The sequence below is a fragment of the Artemia sp. Qi Xiang Cuo genome, chromosome 17, assembly GCF_049724085.1.
Source record: "Artemia sp. Qi Xiang Cuo chromosome 17, ASM4972408v1, whole genome shotgun sequence".
Taxonomy (NCBI): domain Eukaryota; kingdom Metazoa; phylum Arthropoda; class Branchiopoda; order Anostraca; family Artemiidae; genus Artemia; species Artemia sp. Qi Xiang Cuo.
This window is the reverse complement of record NC_142810.1, coordinates 34,777,534-34,799,080: the sequence shown is the minus strand read 5'-3', so window position 1 is coordinate 34,799,080 and position 21,547 is coordinate 34,777,534. Positions and strand designations below refer to the sequence as shown.

Here is a 21,547-nt window from a genome sequence, read left to right as displayed (position 1 = left end):
ACCCTATTGGCAGCTACAACGCTCGGAATTTATCAACTTCCTCAGTTTATTGTATACATAAGGGCTTTTATTAGATTTTTGATGCGCAGTCAGCAACTAAGTTATTCGTAATTTACCTACTAGCTGAGTTTGCTCCATGTAAAAGTGCTTTTATTATTTTTTTTGGCATTCTGTCAGTAACTACAGCAGTCGGAGTTTATTAAGCCCCTCATTTTATTGTAGTCAAAAGTGCTTTTATTAGATTTTTGATGCTCTTCAGCAACTAACACATTCGAAATTTACCTACTAGCTGAGTTGTTTCCAAAAAAAGTGCTTTTCTATTAATTTTTTATACCCAGTCACCACTAAAAGCCTTGGAATCTACATACTAACTGAGTTTGTTCTATGCAAAGGTGGTTTTATTAATTTTTTGATACCCAGTCACCAATTAAAAGACTAGAAATTTACCAAGTAGCTGAGTTTGTTGTAGTCAAAAGTGCTTTTATTAACTTTTTTGGTACTCTGTCAGCAACTACAAAACACAGAATTTATCAACTTTCACAGTTCATTGTAGTCAAAAGTGCTTTTATTATATTTTTGATGCTCAGTCAGCAATTAAGATATTCGGAATTAATCTACTAGCTGAGTTTGTTCCATACAAAAGTGCTTTTCTATGCAAAAGTGGTTTATTGTATCATGTCCCTCATAGGGCTTTTGTATCGTCGCTTAAAATATATATGACTTTATTAATTTCGACTTTATGCATACCCCAATACTAAACAATACTCTTCAAAGGGCTTTATTGTATCATCGCTTAAAATATATACGACTTTATTGATTTCGGCTTTATGTATACCCCAATACTAAAAAATACTCTTCAAAAGGCTTTATTGCATCATTTTCCTCATCAGGCTGTCGTATCATCGCTTAAAATATTTGTTGAATTTGCTAATTTCGACTTTATGGATACTCCAATACTAAGCAATACTCTTCAAAAGGCTTTTTGTACCTTTTTCCTCATAGGGCTGTCGTATCATCACTAAAAATTTTTACAAATTTATTAATTTCATCTTTATGCCTACCCAAAAATTCTAAGTTCTAAAAATTCTAAGTAAAAAAAAGAAAAGTGTTACTACAAACATTATTTTTCTAATAGCAAAAATCACGACTAACATACTTATATCATCTTCATTTCGTATTTAATTTTTATTAATTTTCTTATTAATTTTTTATTAATATTAATTGTTAGTCGTATATATCCTTTTCGGTCTCCTAGTGGGTCTGTTCCTTCTTTTCTTTCGGATTCTTGACTAGGTTTTGGAAACAATCGAACGCCTTTCTTCTTACATTATTCTTATGGATGATTTGCACCTTGATTGGAGTGGCCACCGATCATCCTTGTATCTGAATTTTCTTTCAGCTATACCCACTTATGAATAACACCTTCTGCATGCATTCCAACTCCTGTAACTAGTAATTTTGCTTCCTAATATTTTATTCATTGACCTTGGTGCAACATTCTATACTGTAGACTCTTAAAAAATCTAGAAGAGGAACAATAGTCTTTGGAAGGCTTATAGGTCCTCTAAGCTATCTTTGAAGGATTTCGACTTCAAATTTTCAAAGCTTATAGAAGAGTTTACTTTGCCAAAAGGCTAAGTCATTTTATTATAGAAAATTTTCTAAGAGTGGTAAAGAAATTAGAAAACATGATTAGTAATAAATTCTGCTGACAGGCCATCTTCTATTCCTCCTTTGATCCTTTCAAACAGCGAGATCGTGGAGGTTGAACCAAAAGATCAAGATGCATTTCCATTGCTGATAGTGACAAAATTACAGCGTTTTCTGTAAAGAAGGATCTTCTTCTCTTTTGATTGTAGATCTAATTCTGAACCTACTTGTCTTAGATTCATGGTTTCGGAACCTGACACTAAAGATGAAATACTTAAAATTGTCAATGGTCTGAGGGGCTCTTTGTCTTCTGGCCCAGACCGTATTCTTACTTTGATTGTCAAGTTCATCCTTCCCGTCCCTGCCTTCACGAGACTTGTCAACGTTTTCGTTTTAAAACAGCATCTTCAGAAGCACTTACAAGAGTTCTCATGGTATTGTATTTTATAAAAGTAGATTATGGAATAATCCAACAAATTATCGTCCTATATTTCCTTTATCAGTGTATAGAATAAGTTGTCAAAAGCTAGTCTTTTTTTCATGATTTTAGTTTGTTTGCAGAACGAAGCACTCAACTAAGCATGCATGTGCAGCTCTCTTCAATTACTCTCATTCTGCTCTTGACTCTAGTTTGATAACTGCAGCTCTTTTTCTCAATGTAGGAAAAGCATTCGACTCATTAATATACAAGATTCTTCTTTGGAAACTGTCCCATATTGGTATAAGAGGGACTGCATATTCTTTTTTTTATATTTATCTTGTCAAATTATTACATCAAATCATTACGGTTGATCGTCTGTTTTGTAACCCTTCCGAAACAGAGTTTGGCGTTCGGCAGGAGTCCGTCATTGGGTCACTATTCTTTTCCAATTATTTTAATGGCGTTAAAATTTTAAGCCTACGATTTAGAGTCCTCTTTGTCAACCAACATTTACCACTAATTGGGACAAGAGCTCCTAATTTCTGGATACATTTATTCCTTTTAATGATGACTTGATTTTGGAACATTCAATAGAACTGGGTTTGATCTTTGTTCAGAAATGACAGCTCTTTTTTGAAATATTACTTTGTTTAAATGTTGTAAATTTATATTTTTTTTCTTTTCTCAAGAGTCTCAAATACTTTTCTTGACCTATATGAAAGAGAAGTATCAAGAGGATCTTTAAGAAGACTTAAAAACCCTTACGTTCGATTCCTAGGTTTCTTGCAGACTGAAAAAATTTCATTAAGTATCATATTGACCTAATTAAGAGAAGGCATCCAAGTCTCAAGGTCTCCAGGAGTCTTGGAATCCTTAGAAAGCTAAAACACATATTTCCAAATTCCCAACGCAAAGATTCCTCGTGTTCCCTCAATTGCTGTCTGATTTCAACGCCCCAATAGCGTTTGACATGACATGGAGCATGCCCCCAGAGTATGCACGAAGCTGCCACTCATTTGGCGTCGTCAGAGAAAAATGGTAGAGAGTTCCTACCTAACAATTGATTGCTTTTTTTTCTTTTTTTTCGGTTTCCCTTAGAGTTGATGTCTCTGGATTAGCTTTTGGATGATTACTTGAGCTAGTAAGGTCATGCACTATCCCCCACCTAGCTTTTGATTTTGGGGTATGTGCCTAGATTTTGTTTTTATTTTGTTCATATATTCGCTACTACTTCTTACCGCAACAGCTTCTACCATTACTGCATCTACCACGACTACCCCCACTTCGACTACTCCCACTATGACTAGTTTAACCAAAACTACTTCAAAAAGGACTAAAACTAAATAATATAGGGCAGAGGCTTCAAAATTCATTTAGCGGAAAGTTAAAGATGTGACACAACTCAATATTAAAACGACGCAAGAGATTTTCCTGCGTATAGATGTCAGAAACCTGGGTCAGAACCTGGAGCCTAGAGTAGCCTCCCAATATATTGACGTAATTCTTGACGCAATTAAAACCTTTCCTTATTATTTTCATTTTACCCTATTTTTAAATAGAAAGGCAATGTGTTCTAAAGAACTATTTTAGGATTCTTTAAATTAATTAAATTTAAAATTTAAGGAAAGTCTAGTAGAGAAAAAACTGATCAGTTTGGAGCTATTGACTAGGGGTCAATAGGGCCTCTTTCCAATAATCGTTATTCACGCATCATAAAAAAAATGGGTTAAAACGTTGATTGATTTTTATCCTAGCCGGCACAGCAGAATTTGCTTCATTTTATTTCCTTAGGTTCATTTGCAAATATGATGAATCCGCAAGACTGAGACATTCAGACACAATATTTGACTTAACACTGACATATGAAATAAAACTGCTTAGTTTTGTAGAAATTCATTTATTTGCTTTAAATTTTACAAATGAATATCTTTATGCCACCTTTTTATACTCTTAGTGGGGTACAGGTCAAAGCAACTAATTGCTGTGAGGTTTCTATAATTGTTGCTTCTCAAAGCGTGCTAATGCCTTCTGAGTTTACCTGAATTCCGTTTTTCTTTATAAGTAGGAAAGGAAGAAAAAAGATAATTAAACCATGAACACTTTCTATCTACATTTTCTATCCACATACGATTCAAATCCAAAACATTATTAGCTCATTCAATTTCCTGGTCAAAAGATGCCCTTCTTCATTTTGCTATGATTTTTATTCAACTACTTTGACCAGCCAATGTAATTTCCCGCTTTAATTTCACAAAATTTTGCTGGATATCCAGAATGGTGGCCGGCGTTTACCCCGGAAAATACCCCCCCCCCCCCGCGAAAAATACCCCCGATAAATACCCCCCGGAAAATACCTTCTCCCATGGGAAAACAAGGCTTTCCAAATTTGGGAATTTTATTGGAGTTTTTTTTCATTTTCCCTAGGGGGAAGGAATTTTGGTACTTGTGCCTTTCCCCCCTCGGAAAATGCACCCACCCCCCGCGGAAATACCCCCGGGAAAATATCCCCACGGAAAATATCTCCCTTCCCCCCTGGAAAATACCCCTCCCCCCCCGCGCGGAAAATAACCCCAGAGGAAGATACCCCGGAAATCGGTTTGTTCTCGAGTTTTACACATCGTAAACTTGAGTGAGTGGCGTATAATACGCAATTATCGGAATTTTTCATGTAGAGAGAGCAGGATTTTCCAACTGAAACTAAGGAGCAACATCAAAACTCAAAAAGCTCGTTCTGTATATTTCTCATTTACAAATACTATCTGTAAGTAGATAAATAAAAAAAAACAAATTTTTCAACTGAAAGTAAGGACCAACCTCAAACCTTAAAACGAACAGATATATTTACGTATGTGAAAGGGATTGCCTCCTCCTTAAGATCTCGCTCTTTACACTAACGTTTGTATTATAGAAGTTAAGAACAAAGCTTATTGTTCTAATTAAACGACCATTGTGTTTCAGAAATTGTTTTTTAAAGAACTAGGACAAAAAGTCAAAACTTTAGAGTAAAGAGCGAGAGCTTGTGGAAGAAGCAACTCCTTTCATATAGAAGAGGGTATTTTACGGGGGGTATTTTCCAGCGGGGATATTTTCCATAGGGGGTATTTTCCGGGGGCTATTTTCCACGGGGGGGGGGGATTTTCCACCAGGGTCTATTTTCCGGCGGAAGGGGTATTTTCCAGGGGGATTAAACGCCTATAACCATAAAAATAACACCAAGATTCAGCTAGTAATCACTTTCAGATTTAATTGAATATCAATCACTTCACAATACAGTTTTGCGTACTCTTCACAATTAATTTAAGCCATAACCTAGGCTCAACTTGTTTTAACTTATTTATAGTTGTTCGAACCAATTATTCTCCCAATAATTCTGGACGGTTCTAGGCGTTTACCCCTACCAAATTGAAATATGGGTAAAGTTTTAAATTTTCGTTAAAACTAATATCGAGAAAAAGAAAATAATTTAGTGCTGGAATTGAAAAATAAATTTGAAGAATTAGCGTAATGAAAAGGATGCATAGCATTTGATAAAGAAGATAAAAGATTTTCCATATCAGTTAGTTTTAATCTACTTAATTAAAAAAAGGCAAAGGAAACATAGGTTGACTATTTGTGATGGAAAATAAAACTTGCATGTAAAACAGAAATTGTAAATAGACATGGCGTGACTGAAAAAGGTCCTGAATTACCAAGAGAATTACCAAGAAAGCTTTTTCTTTCACTCCTTTCCCTTACTACAGGTTTAATATAATTTGGCAATGTTTGGCGAAATTGGCGGATTGCCATGACAACTAAATATAATTATATTCATTTTAACCATTCCCGAACGATGTTAACTTTTAGCGAACATTAAAATAAGAAACAGTATCGGTCAGAAATAGGGTACGAAAACAACACATGTTAACCAAAAGTGATTTCGATTTGCTGCTCGGAAAAACCCCACATCTTTATCAAGTTGGTAAGAGGGCCCATAAGGACAAAATTGCCCGCTAATCATAGCTAAGAATAGTATATTCCTCCTTTAAAGGAAGCATAGCTTGGAAAGAATTATCATAAATAACGCATTCTCCCCTTCTAAGCCTATATACAGACAGGACCTTCCACTGAAATACGTATTAAAAGGTTTTTACACCATTTCTAGAGAAAGAGGGGTGGATAATTCTTGCTAACCTCCCCTACCTCAGCTAGACAAAGTATAATGGCAAGTCTATAATTAATGTTTCTTCGGACACTAAAATAAAGCACAAAATTGGTAAAATTCTAATTAAAGTCTCAGTTTGCTGTTTTGCCTAAAATGAGAGAGAAAATTACCTCCGCAGAAAATCCTTCAACAAGAATAGCCACTAACAAGTTAAATAGAACATAATTCCCAAATGTCATGAGGGCAATAAAGTAGAGGGAAGACCAATGAGTAGTCTTCTCCATTCCATTAAACAATACAACGTTCCAATCTTCTTGGGTCAATATCTGAAAATATAGTAAAGCAAAACAACAAAACTATATACTCAAGAATTTTTCCCGTTTTTTCGCAACAAAATATTATAGTCAGTTTAAAATAAAAGCCAATGATGTATTTGCTTGCGTAAAACAAAAATACCAGTTTTTTTGGAAGCGAATAAAATTATTGAAACTGAAATAAAAGATTCGTAATCGTACATACGAAGTATGTATGAATTAAATATTTGCAGAACTTGGTTTAAAATATAGGGAAACCCATGTTTTAAATATATGTTTTCACTTGACGTTTTACATTTTTTTTTCGAGTTTGGGTTGCTTGATCTAATTCCAACCTTTCCCATAAAATTCTAAATGAAAACAGGGCTTTAAGATGACGTTCTTTGAAACGTCAGTCTAAAGAAGGCCAACATTGCACAAAACACTTATATCCAGGCCCACCTAAGTTGTAATATGAAAATCTTGGGCATATATTCATACTGGTGTCGTAAGATGTAGAAAAAGTATCCTTTTTCATTTGTAAACACCCTTTGAGGCTTTCTACGGCTAATCCAAAGTTGTGGTTTTTCAGTACCTGGCCGAATAATAAACGATACTGGTACAAAAGCAATTATCTTAAGTATCTTTAAGATAACCACCCAAGTTCTAAATAGCGAACTAAAAAGCTTTTAACTTCCAACAACGAGTCAAAACTTTAAATTTGTAAAAACTGTGCTGTCGAATGAAAAACTGTTCCACCTACAGCTTTTTAAGTTATAAATAAAGTCCAGAATTTGTCGTAGAGAAATAGCCTAGAAAATTGAGCCGTGAAATTGACTCGAAATTTTTCAAACTACAGTTGGTGCTATTTTTCATGCCACAGTACAACTAGTTCTATCCCGTATTATGTCACAAAATGACTGGAGTCAACATACGAAAAAGCTGCCAATGTGTTTTTTGCTGCCTCTTAAATTTTTATCACAACAAATAAAGAAAGGATTCTTTGAAATTCAGGATTTTTGGCTATTATTCTTGAATTTTATTTAAAGCATGCCGACTTTTCACAGCGTTTTTTGTCATCCATGTAAGCAAGTTACCATTTAATAACAAGCTACTATTAAACTGATCCATGAAATGTATTTTAGTAAGGAACAGAAATATAGACCAAAAGAAAAAAATACATTTTCGTTTTGCACATGAGCTATCTTTTTTAAATATTATACAAAATGAGAATTCGATTATACATTCAATTTGAAATCCCCCTCCAGGAAATCTTTGAGGCAGATACAAGAGTCCAAGTATTTCCACGGATTCTAAAAAACGGTCAATCCTACAAGAATGAATTATAATTTTCCGAGCTAGGAAAATGTTCTATTTAAATTCTCTAAACATTTGGCAATTTTCGTTGGAAAATCCTAGGATAAATTGCGTTGGATGAAGTTTGGGAGATCAGGAACTTCAGTCCAGGTTTGAAATCAATATAAAAGAGACATAAAAATTCTGAACATAAAAGATAATAAAAAGCAGCAGTATCTACTTTGCAGAAAGTGAAGTAAAAAAATAACCATACAATTGAAAAAAAGATGGAGTAGCTATTCTAACTGACCGGTGAGCTTAAGCAAAGTTTAAGTGATCCTAAAGGTATAAATTCTTAAAAAAGAATCAATGGCCTTAACTATTTTGAGAATGTCTAGCTTCAACCAAGCCTAGCCTCACATTTTCGCGTCACTTGACATGTATCTTTTGGACCAGTAGTATATATAAAAAAAGAAAAGAAAAACACATAGCAAGTTTTCTGTCAATATTAGCCCCATTTTTGAGTGTGAGGAAATTCATGAACGTGCTTTGGAACGTCATAAAAGTAAATTATCACCTATGATTACTAGTCAAGCCTTATTGCCTTGTTATTTACTTGTTTACTCTCAGATCCTTGTCCTAATTTATTGTTATGTTCAATATTTACTGACAAGTTTTGCATCATTCATTAGAATCAGCCAGTAGCTTGTTCTAAGTTCTTAATCCACTGATGGTCTCAGAGTCACTCATTCTTCTGGAAACTTTCAGTGGGCTCTGAATCCACATTTGTTTTGAGGTGACACTTTGTCCTTTACCCACATCGTTGCTTTTTACAGGTGGATGAGAGTTGCAATGAAAGCCAATTTTTTGCGATGTCATTTGGATGTCACACGACATATCATAACCAATTGAGACGTCTTATTTTTGTCCAATTCAGAGACGAGTGCCATACCGTCTCCTTTTTTCGATTGGAAATTCGATCTGAGCATGAATACCCATAATTAATCAGAGATAATTGAGGTAAAACATGAGTATTTTGTTTTGCCAGTGACGTTTTGAGTATCCACGTCTCACGATTATCTCCGTTCTAAAACTGCGGATGACCACCTATTCAATTGTTATATGCTCGTGTATATAAAAGGGGTCAGCATCACAGTTCATTATGTACTTAAAAGAATCAAAATATATTAAAAAAGTATCCAGCGCTTTAAGGATGAAACAATAACAATACTTAACTATCATTTGTGATAATTGACTCCTGAGACATACCCTACATTTTATTTCATTCGTATTTTGTTAAAACGAGACTGCAAACATAAAACTGGCAAGTCTCATTTCAGCTTCTAATTGATCAAAAACCCTCAGAATTTCTTCGTCTCTCGAACTATTACTGAAAAGTTCAAGTGACTTCTCTAGTTTTATTTACTACATACTTCAATGATCTCTAAATGGATAGTCCCTTCAAAATTTGAAGTTCTTTAAGTACTTGTGCAATACAGTAGTTTTAGTTGCAACTGCCATACAGGTATAACTTCTGGCAAATTCTATAAATACAGCCAAACAAAAATTGCAGCCACAAATCAATTAAGTGTGATCATAATGAACTTGAATTGTAACTAAATTGACCTTTTTAAAGGGTTTCAGAACCAAATATATGGCTATAATATTATTGAGGAGTTCCTTAGATGATCCATCGTATTGTCAATTTTAGCTCAAAATAATTTTATCAAATTATTTAAGTTCGTTATTTTCTATATTTTGGTATATGTTTTGACTTTTGCTATATGTTCTAGTTGTTTTACATAGTATCTGGTTTTGCTTTTTCCTCTTATATTTCAAAAACAAAATCAAATAGAGCAAAACTACCCCACTATAGAGTAAAAAAGGAGATTCTTATTTCACTCCAGTCTAAGAATATTTCTGCTTCTTTTCCCACCCTTCAAAACATTGAATGAAGTTAATTCTTAGTAGATAGGGTCCAACTTTACTTTGAATAATGTAGGCATTTTTCCTTTACGGTAATGATTCACTTTCCTATCTTTTCATTTAAAGCAGGGAGGTCAAAAAGTTTCATCTGGTCTTCAATTTGTTTCTTCGAATCATTTTCCCTTTTTTACATAAATTTGTGGTTAGTCCTCTTAGTTATGCAGTCTTATTCTATTTAGCGTTCAGATAGAGGCTGCAACTGTATTAAAGGCTATCGACAGTCGTAAATATTCCCTCTGCGTTCCCTTGGTGCTGACAAGAAGAGAAATGAGCTAGAAAAACGTCAAAATGATTATGGGACCTTTTCACAAAAATGGAGCAATGGATGTTATATTACGCTTCATTTCCTACATTAAATTTAGCGGAGGGAAAGAATTTAATATCAAGTTTTGTTATTTCAATTGAAAGAATTATGATCCCTACTTTAATCCCAAGAGAAAAAAGAATACAAGTTATAGGTTTCAAGAAATAGAAACATGTTGGTAGGGTGTTTTTACGCATCTTATTCTTTTATATTTTAATACTAACGTTAAAATCAATGTGCTATGAAACATTGTTTTAGGGTAACTCTTTTTTTGTTGCAAGGTCTAATATTCCAAACATAAGGTGAATATATAAAAGTACAGTTTTCAAGGCTAAGACCTAACATCAAATAATTGATATGATTGCGCTACAAAGATTTGTGGGTTCTAATAGTTTTTGAATAACTTTTGTCTGTGGGTATTTATATACTGTACCTTTAGATTTTGTTTGTTTGTCCCACCCTTTCAAGTTTTAAGCATTAATATGATTTATAATTCTTTCTTAATTTTATAGGCTAAGATAGAAAAATAGTCAAGCCTAACAAAATAATAAATTGATCAGATAATGAAAATCGTCCAGACGCAGGGGTGTCAATTGGGAGGAAGGGGGCATGAGGAAGGCTGCAGGAGGAGGGAAATTTCCCCACCCTAGATTTTGAAATATTTTATATTTTCATTGAAAAAAAATCGTCCTCCCTTGATTTTGCAAAATATATCATTAGCCCGCAACTGCGTTTCCATCAATTGACGCCACTGTCCAGAAGCGGTGATTAGATTATTGACACGAACCACGAACATGGCTTTATTTTATAACTTATGCTATTGGTTTGTCGTTAAAGTATTGTATTATCTCAATAGATATTCTTTCACAAAATTCGAGTTGTTCACAAGCTATAGCACTGATGTTGACATAGATAATAAAATTCAGACCTGGAATACCGTAACAGTTGCCCAAAGCAAAGAATCAAAGTGTTTTCTATCGCAGTGACAAGTTGGATCCAGCTCAGCTGTTGCTTTGCAACCGCAGTTTGTTCCATCTAACCTCATGCAGAATTTTCCGCCAAAAAGATACATGCCCAAGACACTGTAAATAATGTGCTTGAGGGTATTAAGCATGCAAACTAGACTTAGGCTAAGCTCTAATAGGAAAGATTTGTCAACCCCTCTCTCATTTTATTTCTACATATCTCTCTTTTATATTAAAATAGCTTTTTCAACAAAGTTGCATGAATTCGTAGTTTGAGTTTTATCCTTTTTTTTCAAGCAGACCCTGACTTTAAAATTAAAAGGCATCATTACATTTTCTCTGGATTAGTCATCGAAATAAGAGCTCGTAAGGCTTAATGTTTTTCATTTATATATATATATATATATATATATATATATATATATATATATATATATATATATATATATATATATATATATATATATATATATATATATATATATATATATATATATATATATATATTATATTATATTATTATATATATATATATATATATATATATATATATATATATATATATATATATATATATATATATATATATATATATATATATATATTCACTTTTGGATATCAAGGGTAGAACAAAGGAAAAAAAGATAGTTTTACTTTTAGTTCTGAAAGGTTGTTTGCAGAGTACTTAATATTGGTTATTTTCTTGTAATATGATATGTCTAATGCGAAGCGTAATCACTAAAAAGACATTCTTCATATGGACTATGTTCTAAAGCGGCTAAGGTACTAATGTTGTTTAACACAAAATACTCCGTATGTAATTTCTATTAGTACAAGAAATTATTTTGAAAAAAACATGCACAAGCACTGAATCACTTTCATGCCTTAAATAGCCTACTATAAATATTGGAAAAAATAAATTGTACACTGTACAATTCAGTAATATATACAGAGTCAATTATATATATATATATATATATATATATATATATATATATATATATATATATATATATATATATATATTCGCGTAAAATTCTCTATGCAATATGAGATCCAAATTTGCAAAAAAAAGAGAACTACACATTCTATTCATTTGGTTTTCTCCTACACAATACCAAAAAATCTTGTTGTCATAATAATTTTGTCGTGAAGATAAAAAAGATACATAAAAAGAAGTTTGTTTCCTTATATACGGTATACGAAATGATAGCGCGAACCAAGACAAGAGATTTGGCCCCGCTACTGTTGATTGTGCTGCGAATCAAAAAGTTCACGGTAACGAACTGCAAGTAAGCGGTGACTCGACCCAATAGTAACCGAAAATCTAAGAAAGAATTTTGATAACACATCAAAAGATCTAGCTTTAAATGCTGATTCCAAATATATAAAATTCACTATGTCTCATATTACTCATCAAAAGCTATGAACCTGAGAAAATTTACCTGACTTTTAGAAAAGGGGGGAAATACAACCAAAAAGTCAAGGGATCTAAATAAAAATCCCCCCTTCAGATTCATCATATGAGGGACCCTTACTTTAGAGGTTTCAAGCTCCTATTTAAAAAATGCGAGATTTTTTATTTTTGTTTTTGCCAGAAGAAAGACTACGAATGCATGTTTATTTATGTTCTATTGTTTTTCGTTCCCAGGGGTAATCGTATTGAACCATTCGTCCTAGAAGATCGAGAGAGGGCTCATTCAAACGGACATTACATTTTTTATGTCTTTTGTAAGTGACCAAAAAGATTGAAGTGCCACCAGCTCTCTCCTACGCCCCGATTCTCACCAGAGACATACGATCAAAATTTGGAGATAGGCATTGTGTTCAGCATAGTTGAAAGCTCCAGTAATTATGCTTCTGGGGATGACATGGCCCTCCCATGGCCTCTGGGAACAGGGCTATAAATTATGCAATTTGTTCACTGTTTTCATATAGTGTTTTCATTGGAAAATATACCGAAATCTTTCCGGCAAAATTCTCTGCAAGGGGATCTTTCAAGGGGAGAATTTTCCACAGAGAGGAAAGTTTTCGGGGATGGTGGCACTATCCAGGTGAATTTTTCATGTGGGGAGTTATCGAGAATTCTTGCTTTCTCTATAGCTACTCAATTTTACATGCGGAGAGAAAGTTTCATTTGAAAATCAGGAATTAAAAAAAAAAAAAAATTAATGAAAATAAGCAGAACTTTCCGGAGGATTTGTTGGCAGGCAATTGGCAAGGGATTTCAGCAAGGAAGGGATTGTTCGGGAGGAATTTTCTGGGGAGGATTTACGTCGGAGGAATTTTACATGGATTTCCCCGCATCTTTTGAAAAATTATCAGAAATTAAATAAAAAGCAAGTTTTTGCATCTGAAGGTAAGGAGCAACATAAAAACTTAAAATGATTATAAATTATTCCGTATATGAGGGAGCTGCCCCCTTCTCAATCCTTTGCTCTTTATGCTGAACTTTGACTTTTTTTTTCCAAATTCTTTAAGAACGACTCCTGAAACACAAGGGTCGTTAATTAGAATAAAAAGTTTTTTATAAAATAATAAAATACTTTAGGGTAAAGAGCGAACAATTGAGGAGAGGGAAGCCCCCCTCATGTAAGGAATAATTGCCGTTCATTCTAAATTTGAATATTGCCCCTTACTTTCAGTTGAAAAACTCGTTTCTATATTGATTTTCATTTTTATAAAACGATGGTTTATGATTGTTGTTGGGGTCCGTGCCCTTTATTAGAAGATAGATGTTCATTCTCACTTATACCTAAATTTACCAATAACATAATTTTTATATGCACGTTAGTCTCTCTTCGAATCTAGCCTGTTTTCAATGTAATAATTTCACAAGAGAGAATATACGTGTTTGTACTAAAGTTCTGTTTTAAATTTTCTCACGAGCTATTGCTCAAAATAATTAGTCATTTTTTCAAAACATTCTAAACATCCTAAAGAAATACCTTTGGGGTTGAAATAACCCCTCAGAATCAGGGGGCAAGGGCTGTAAGTTATGCCCGGAAGACATATAAGGATTTTATGGAATGGTTGGTCGTATAAACATTGGATAGGCCTAATTTGATTGGGAAATGGAAGTTATAGTGATCTTTTTTAGAGTAAAAGGTGAGTTGAGGGTAACCAGCCCCTCTACCTCACACGACCATTATTTTCCGAAACAAACATCCAATCAAAAATTTTAAGACGTCTATTTTCTTCAGCATAGTTGATAGATCCTGTAATTCTGCCTTTGGGGACGACAACCCTGTCACAGCCCCCAGAAAAAAGGCTTTAAGTTAGGCATTTCGTTCAGTGTCTACATATAGTATATGTTATTGAGAAAGGTATGCATGTTTGACCGTTACTTTCCAAAAAAACAAATGACATTCAGGTGAGCCTTTCAGAGAAGGTGGTGGGAAGTGTTGAACTAAATCACAACATGTTACGCGTGTACGGGCTGTCAAAAGGACGTAACTCAGGAATGACTGAGTATTGGAACTTTCAGGAAATGATAAGGGAGATTAGGGAGATGGGAGACTAAAAAGGTAATATTTGCGCGCTAATACTACTACTAAAACTACCGCCACCAAGGCCGTTACTAATTGGGGGAAGAGGACACCCCCTCACCTCCAATGTTTTCGGTCGCTCGGAAAAAAAGGAGAAGTTGGTAAAATCGTGGTGCTTCACGCCAAGATTATTCCTGATGCCGCTAAAATTCTTTGTTCGTTTCAATAAAAACCGCAAAAATACTGGCATGTTATCTACAGAAATTTCGAACTTGGTCGGTAAACGTAGCGGTTTCACTGACTCCTGCCGTGATTTTACAGATGGTGCCACAATTTTCCATTTGGTTCAATAAAAAGCATTAAAATAGTGACATGATATATTCCAAAATCTGAATCTCGATTGGTAAATGCAGCGGTTTTACCGACTCGTGTAGTGACTTTACTTATTGTATTCGAAACGGACATTATGCTAATTATTGACAAAAAATATTCGGTAAAAATGACCAGCCAGTCAGTAAAATATCTTGCCCCCCCCCAAAAAAATTTTTGGCTAGTAACGACCCTGACCAACACTACTACTGCTTTCACTGCTACTACAGTAGGGAGGCCCTATCGACTCCAAGATACACTGCGTGCTGCCGTCTATAATCGAGGCTAACGCTGACAAGATATAATTTATTCATGGATTATTGATCCACTAACGGGTCAATGAATTTCTGAGAAATTGATTTGCATAATCGAGGGGAACTAGATTTCTGAGAAATTGATTTGCATAATCGGCGGGGAATTATTGATCAACGAAGGGGAATTAAGAAACAATATGTCTTCTTTGATCTTTAGGTCTGAGAGATAAATAGTATTTAGTGACAGATAAATTAATATTCTATTTTTAAATATGGCTTCTCTGGTCTTAAGGCTTAGTGATAAATTAGGGAATTAATATTCTATCGAAGCCATAATAGTGTAAGTAGGAGCACCTTAGATATTGTTTCAGAAATTCAAGACAGATTGAATATATTTTACGCGGGAAATGGTTTCCTGAGAATTTCAAATGTTACAGCGCAGGGATGTCGAAACAAATGAACACACAGAAATTACTTTTAAGGGATTATTTGGGCGAAACAGCTTGAGATATTTTAGAAGATGATTTGGGCAATTCTCGACTGTGTTCAGTATAATAAACAAGTTCCATTTGAACAGTGTTGTAAGGTCCCCTACCCCAAACGCAAAGGGTCCCCCGGGCCCTCAAAAGCCCCCGGGCCCCCAAATAGCCTCCTCCCCTCCCTCCCTCCAATCCCTCCCCTTCCTCTCCCACCCCATCCCCTCCTTTCCTCCCCTCCCCTCCTCCCCTCCCCTCTCCCTCCCCCCACTGTTTTTAAACACTTTCTTTGAATTTTTTAAAATACTATTTTTTTAAACCCCTTCCCTAGTTTAGAGGTTTAGTTTGATATTAGCTTACACTTTTAGTTAGAGTTCTAGTTTAGTTTAGTTGTAGTTCAGAATCTAGAGTTTCAAGTTAGACTCTCAGCACTTAGAGTTTTAGTTAGTTATATTTTATTTTAGTTTTAGTTTAGTGTTTTTGGACTTGTAGTTTAGTTTAGCTAAACGTTTTAGTTTAGAATTTTAGCCTAGAGTCTTAGCTTAGAGTTTTTCCTTGCACTTTTAGTTTAGTATAGTATTAGTTAAGAGTTTTAGTTTAGAGATGTAGTTTAGTTTTAGTAAAGTATTAGTTAAGAGTTTTAGTTTAGAGTTGTAGATTAGTTTTAGTAAAGAGTTTTAGTTTACAGTTTAGAGTTTTAGCTTAGAGTCTTAGCTTAGAGTTTTAGTTAGAGTTATAGTTTAGTTTAGTTTTAGTTAGAAGTTTAGACTTTTAGCCTAGAGTCTTAGCACAGAATTTTAGTTAGAGTTGAAGTTTAGTTTAGTTATAGTAGGCTTTTTTATATCTTTTCAGAAGAAGTTCTTTTCTTAATATCCCTCTTAAACCAATTTTACAACTTTAAGTACTCATTCTTTTCACCCATAACTCTACTTTATGGCTTTTTGAATACCCCAATACCAAGCAATACTTTCAAAAGGCTTTTTTTTATATCTTTTCAGAACAAGTTCTTTTCTTAATGTCCCCCCTAAACCTATTTTACAATTTGAAGTATTCGTTCCTTTTAACCCACAACTCTACTTTATAGCTTTTTGAATACCCCAATACCAAGCAATACTTTCAAAAGGCTTTTTTGTATATATCTTTTCAGAACAAGTTCTTTTCTTAATGTTCCCCTTAAACCAATTTTACAACTTGAAGTAGTCATTATTTTTACCCACAACTCTACTTTATGGCTTTTTGAATACCCCAACACCAAGCAATAATTTCAAAAGGCTTTTTTATATCTTTTCAGAACAAGTTCTTTTCTTAATGTCCCCCCTAAACCAATTTTACAACTTGAAGTACTAATTTTTTTCACCCACAACTCTACTTTATGGCTTTTTGAATACCCCAACACCAAGCAATACTTTCAAAAGGCTTTTTACATCTTTTCAGAACAAGTTCTTTTCTTAATGTCCCCCCCTAAACCAATTTTACAACTTGAAGTACTCATTCTTTTCGCCCAAAACTCTACTTTATGGCTTTTTGAATACTCCAACACAAAGCAATACTTTCAAAAGGCTTTTTAATATCTTTTCAGAACAAATGCTTTCCTTAATGTCCATCCTAAACCAATTTTACAAGTTGAAGTACTCATTCTTTGCACACACAACTTTACTTTATAGCTTTTTGCAAGGTCCAACACCAAGTAATAATTTCAAAAGGCTTTTTAGATCTTTTAAGAACAAGTTCTTTTATTAATATCCCTCCTAAACCAATTTTACAACTTGAAGTACTCATCCTTTTCACACACAACTTTAATTTATGGCTTTTCAAATATTATTAATAAAATCATTATTAAGCTCATGTATTTTAAACATGAGCGTTCTTATTTCCGAAAACTAAAACCGAACTTTATTAAAAAATTAAATATTATTAATAAAATCACATGCGTTTTAAATGTGGGCATGAAAGTAACAACATTTTTCTTTAATACCACCAAATGTTTACTGAACACACACAATTTTCTCTTAGAAGTAATATTTTTCATCAGTGATCATTTTCAGTTCGAACTAGCAAGTTTTCTGCCAAAGATACCAAATTTTTTTTTAGAAGTAAAATTTTTGTTTGTTTGTGATAACAACTGTTCTGTCAGAAGTAGCCAGTTCTGCTTAACACTAACAAACCTTCACATCAAAGTAACAACATTTTACCTTAAAACTAACATACTTTTACTGAACACACACAAATTTCTCTTAGAAATAAATTTTTTCATCAGTGATAACACTTTTTCGGTTCGAACTAGCAAGTTTTCTACCAAAATTACCAAATTTTTTCTTAGAAGTAACAATTTTTGATTGTGATAACAATTTTACTGCCAGAAGTAGCAAGTTTTGCTTAACACTTACAAATTTTCTCATCAAAGCTACAATATTTTATCTTAAAAATTAACATACCCTTACTTAACACACACAAATTTCTCTTTGAAATAACATTTTTCGTCAGTGATAACACGTTTTCTGATTGAACTAAGAAGTTTTCTGTCAAAGATACAAAATTTTTTCTTAGAACTAACTTTTCTTTGATTGTGATAACAAATTTTCTGTTAGAAGCAGCAAATATTCATTAACAGTATCAAATTTTCTCATCGAAGCAACAACATTCGTCCTTAATACTAACAAATTTTTACTTAACACTAACAGATTTTCTCTTTGAAGCATCAACTTTTTTTTCCTTAATACTAACATACTTTTTCTTAACACACTTAAATTTTTCTTAGAAATAACACTTTTCATCAGTGATAACACATTTTCTGCTTGAACTTGCAAGTTTTCTCTCAAGGATACCAAATTTTTTCTTAGTAGTAACAATTTTTGTTATGAGTAACAATTTTTCTTAGAATTAACAATTTTTTCGTTGATTATAATAATTTTTCTGTCAGAAGTAGCAAACTATCCCTAAGACTAACAAAACTTCCCATCGAAGTAACAACTTTTTCTTAATACTAATAAACTTTTACTTAACACTATCAAATTTCTTTTATAAGTAACAGAATTTTAACAAGTTTTCTTTTAAAGTTAGGTTTCTCTACGTTTAGGTTAGGTTCATCTAACCTCCAAAACTATAGGTTAGGTTTGGTTAGCTATAAATAAATATTGATAAATAAATAAAAACATTTCTCCATGTTTAAGTTAGGTTAGGTTAACTTATCATGAGCGCCCATGATAATCTAACCTAACCTAACCTAACTTAAACATGGAGAAATGTTTGTTTTTATTTATTAATATTTATTTACAGCTAACCTAACCTATAGTTTTGGATGTTAGATGAACCTAACGTAAACGAAGAGAAGCCTAACTTTGAAAGAAAACTTGTTAAAAACCTGTTACTTCTAAGAGAAATGTGATAGTGTTAAATAAAAGTTTATTAGTATTAAGAAAAAGTTGTTACTTCGATGGGAAGTTTTGTTAGTCTTAGGGATAGTTTGCTACTTCTGACAGAAAAATTATTATAATCAACGAAAAAATTGTTAATTCTAAGAAAAATTTGGTATGTTTGACTTAAAAACCTGTTATTTATAACAGATAATTTGTCATCATAACGAATATTGTTACTTCTAATAAAAAAATTGGTATCTTTGAGAGAAAAATTGCAGGCTCAATCTGAAAATGTGTTATCACTGACGAAAAGTGTTATTTCGATGAGAAATTTGTGTTTCTTAGGTAAAAGTTTGTTAATATTAAGGAAAAGTTGATGCCTCGAAGTGAAATTCTGTTAGTGTTACGTAAACGTTTGGTAGTATTTAGGAAGAATGTTGTTACTTTGAAGAGAAGATTTGTTAGTGTTAATCAAAACTTGCTAATTCTGACAGAAAAGTTGTTATCACAATCAAAGAAAAGTTACTTCCGAGAAAAAATTTGGTATCTTTGACAGAAAACTTGCTAGTTCGAACAGAAAACGTGTTATCACTGACGAAAAATATTATTTCTAAGAGAAATTTGCGTGTGTTAAGCATGAATATGATAGTTTTAAGGTAAAATATTGTTACTTTGCTGAGAAAATTTGTTAGTGTTAAGCAAAACTTGTTACTTCTGACAAAAAAGTTGTTATCACAATCCAAAAATTGTTACTTCTAAGAAAAAATTTGGTATCTTTGGCAGAAAACTTGCTAGTTTGAAAAGAAAACTTGTTATCATAACGAAAAATTGTTACTTTTAAGAAAAAAAAGTATCTTTGACAGAAAACTTGGTACTTCAATCAGAAAACGTGTTATCGCTAACGAAAAGTGTTATTTCAAAGAGAAATTTGAGTGTGTTAAGTAAAAGTATGTTAGTATTAAGGAAAAGTTGATGATTCAAAGAGAAAATCTGTTAGTGTTAAGTAAACGTTTGGTAGTATTAAAGAAGAATGTTCTTACTTTGATGAGAAGGTTTGCTAGCGTTAAGCAAAACTTGCTACTTCTGACAGAAAAGTTGTTATCACAATCACAAAAATTGTTACTTCTAAGAAAAAATTTGGTATCTTTGGTAGAAAACTTGCTAGTTTGAAAAGAAAGCGTAATATCACTGAAAAAAAATATTATTTCTAAGAGAAAATTGTGTGTGTTAAGTAAACGTTTGGTAGTATTAAAGAAGAGTGTTGTTACTTTGATGAGAAGCTTTGTTAGTGTTAAGCAAAACTTGCTACTTCTGACCAAAAAGTTGTTATCACAATCAAAAAATTGTTACTTCTAAGAAAAAATTTGGTATCTTTGGCAGAAAACTTGCTAGTTCGAAAAGAAAACTTGTTATCATAACGAAAAAATTGTTACTTCTAAGAAAAAAGTATCTTTGACAGAAAACGTGCTACTTCAAGAAGAAAGCGTGATATCGCTGAAGAAAAGTGTTATTTCGAAGAGAAATTTAGAGTTTAAGTAAAAGTATGTTAGTATTAAGGAAAATTTTATGATTCGAAGAGAAAATCTGTTAGTGTTAAGTAAACATTTGATAGTATTAAGGAAGAATGTTGTTACTTTGAAGAGAGGATTTGTTAGTGTTAATCAAAACTTGCTACTTCTGACAGAAAAGTTGTTATCACAATCAAAGAAAAGTTACTTCTAAGAAAAACTTTGGTATATTTGACAGAAAACTTGCTAGTTCAAACAGAAATGGTGTTATAACTGACGAAAAATATTATTTTTAAGAGAAATTTGTGTGTGTTAAGCAAGAGTATGTTAGTTTTATGGTAAAATATTGTAACTTTGATGAGAAAATTTGTTAATGTTAAACAAAACTTGCTACTTCTGACAGAAAAGTTGTTATCACAATCAAAAATTGTTACTTCTTATAAAAAATTTGGTATCTTTGGTAGAAAACTTGCTAGTTCGAACAGAAAAAGTGTTATCACTGATGAAAAATATTATTTCTAAGAGAAAATTGGTTGTGTGTTCAGTAAAAGTATGTTAGTTTTAAGGTAAAATGTTGTTACTTTGATGAGAAGGTTTGTTAGTGCTGAGCAAAACTTGCTACTTCTGACAGAAAAGTTGTTATCACAATAAAAAAAAATTTTTACTTCTAAAAAAAATTTGGTATCTTTGGCAGAAAACTTTTTATCATAGCGAAAAAATTGTCACTTCTAAGAAAAAAAGTATCTTTGAGAAAAAACTTGCTACTTAAAGCAGAAAACGTGTTATCGCTGACCAAAAGTGTTATTTCTAAGAGAAATTTGAGTGTTAAGTAAAAGTATGTTAGTATTAAGGAAAAGTTGTTAAGAAAATCTGTTAATCAGAAAGTAAGAGAAAATCTGTTAGTGTTAAGTAAACTTTTGGTAGTATTAAGGAAGAATGTTGTTACTTTGAAGAGAAGATTTGTTAGTGTTAATTTAAACTTGCTACTTCTGACAGAAAAGTTGTTATGACAATCAAAGAAAAGTTACTTCCGAGAAAAA

At 32.7% G+C, this 21,547-nt stretch overlaps 1 protein-coding gene across 1 annotated transcript in view; it reads right to left on the bottom strand.

The window, feature by feature from the left end:
* LOC148942136 (voltage-dependent T-type calcium channel subunit alpha-1H-like) overlaps positions 1–21,547 on the bottom strand; it is a 386,818-nt gene that overhangs the window by 212,415 nt on the left and 152,856 nt on the right. Inside the window, exons 8-9 of the mRNA XM_089103241.1 lie at positions 11,020–11,173; positions 6,383–6,538 (exon numbers count right to left, since the gene is read on the bottom strand). Coding sequence (XP_088959367.1) covers positions 6,383–6,538; positions 11,020–11,173 — 310 coding nt within the window. The remainder of the gene's footprint in view (positions 1–6,382; positions 6,539–11,019; positions 11,174–21,547) is intronic.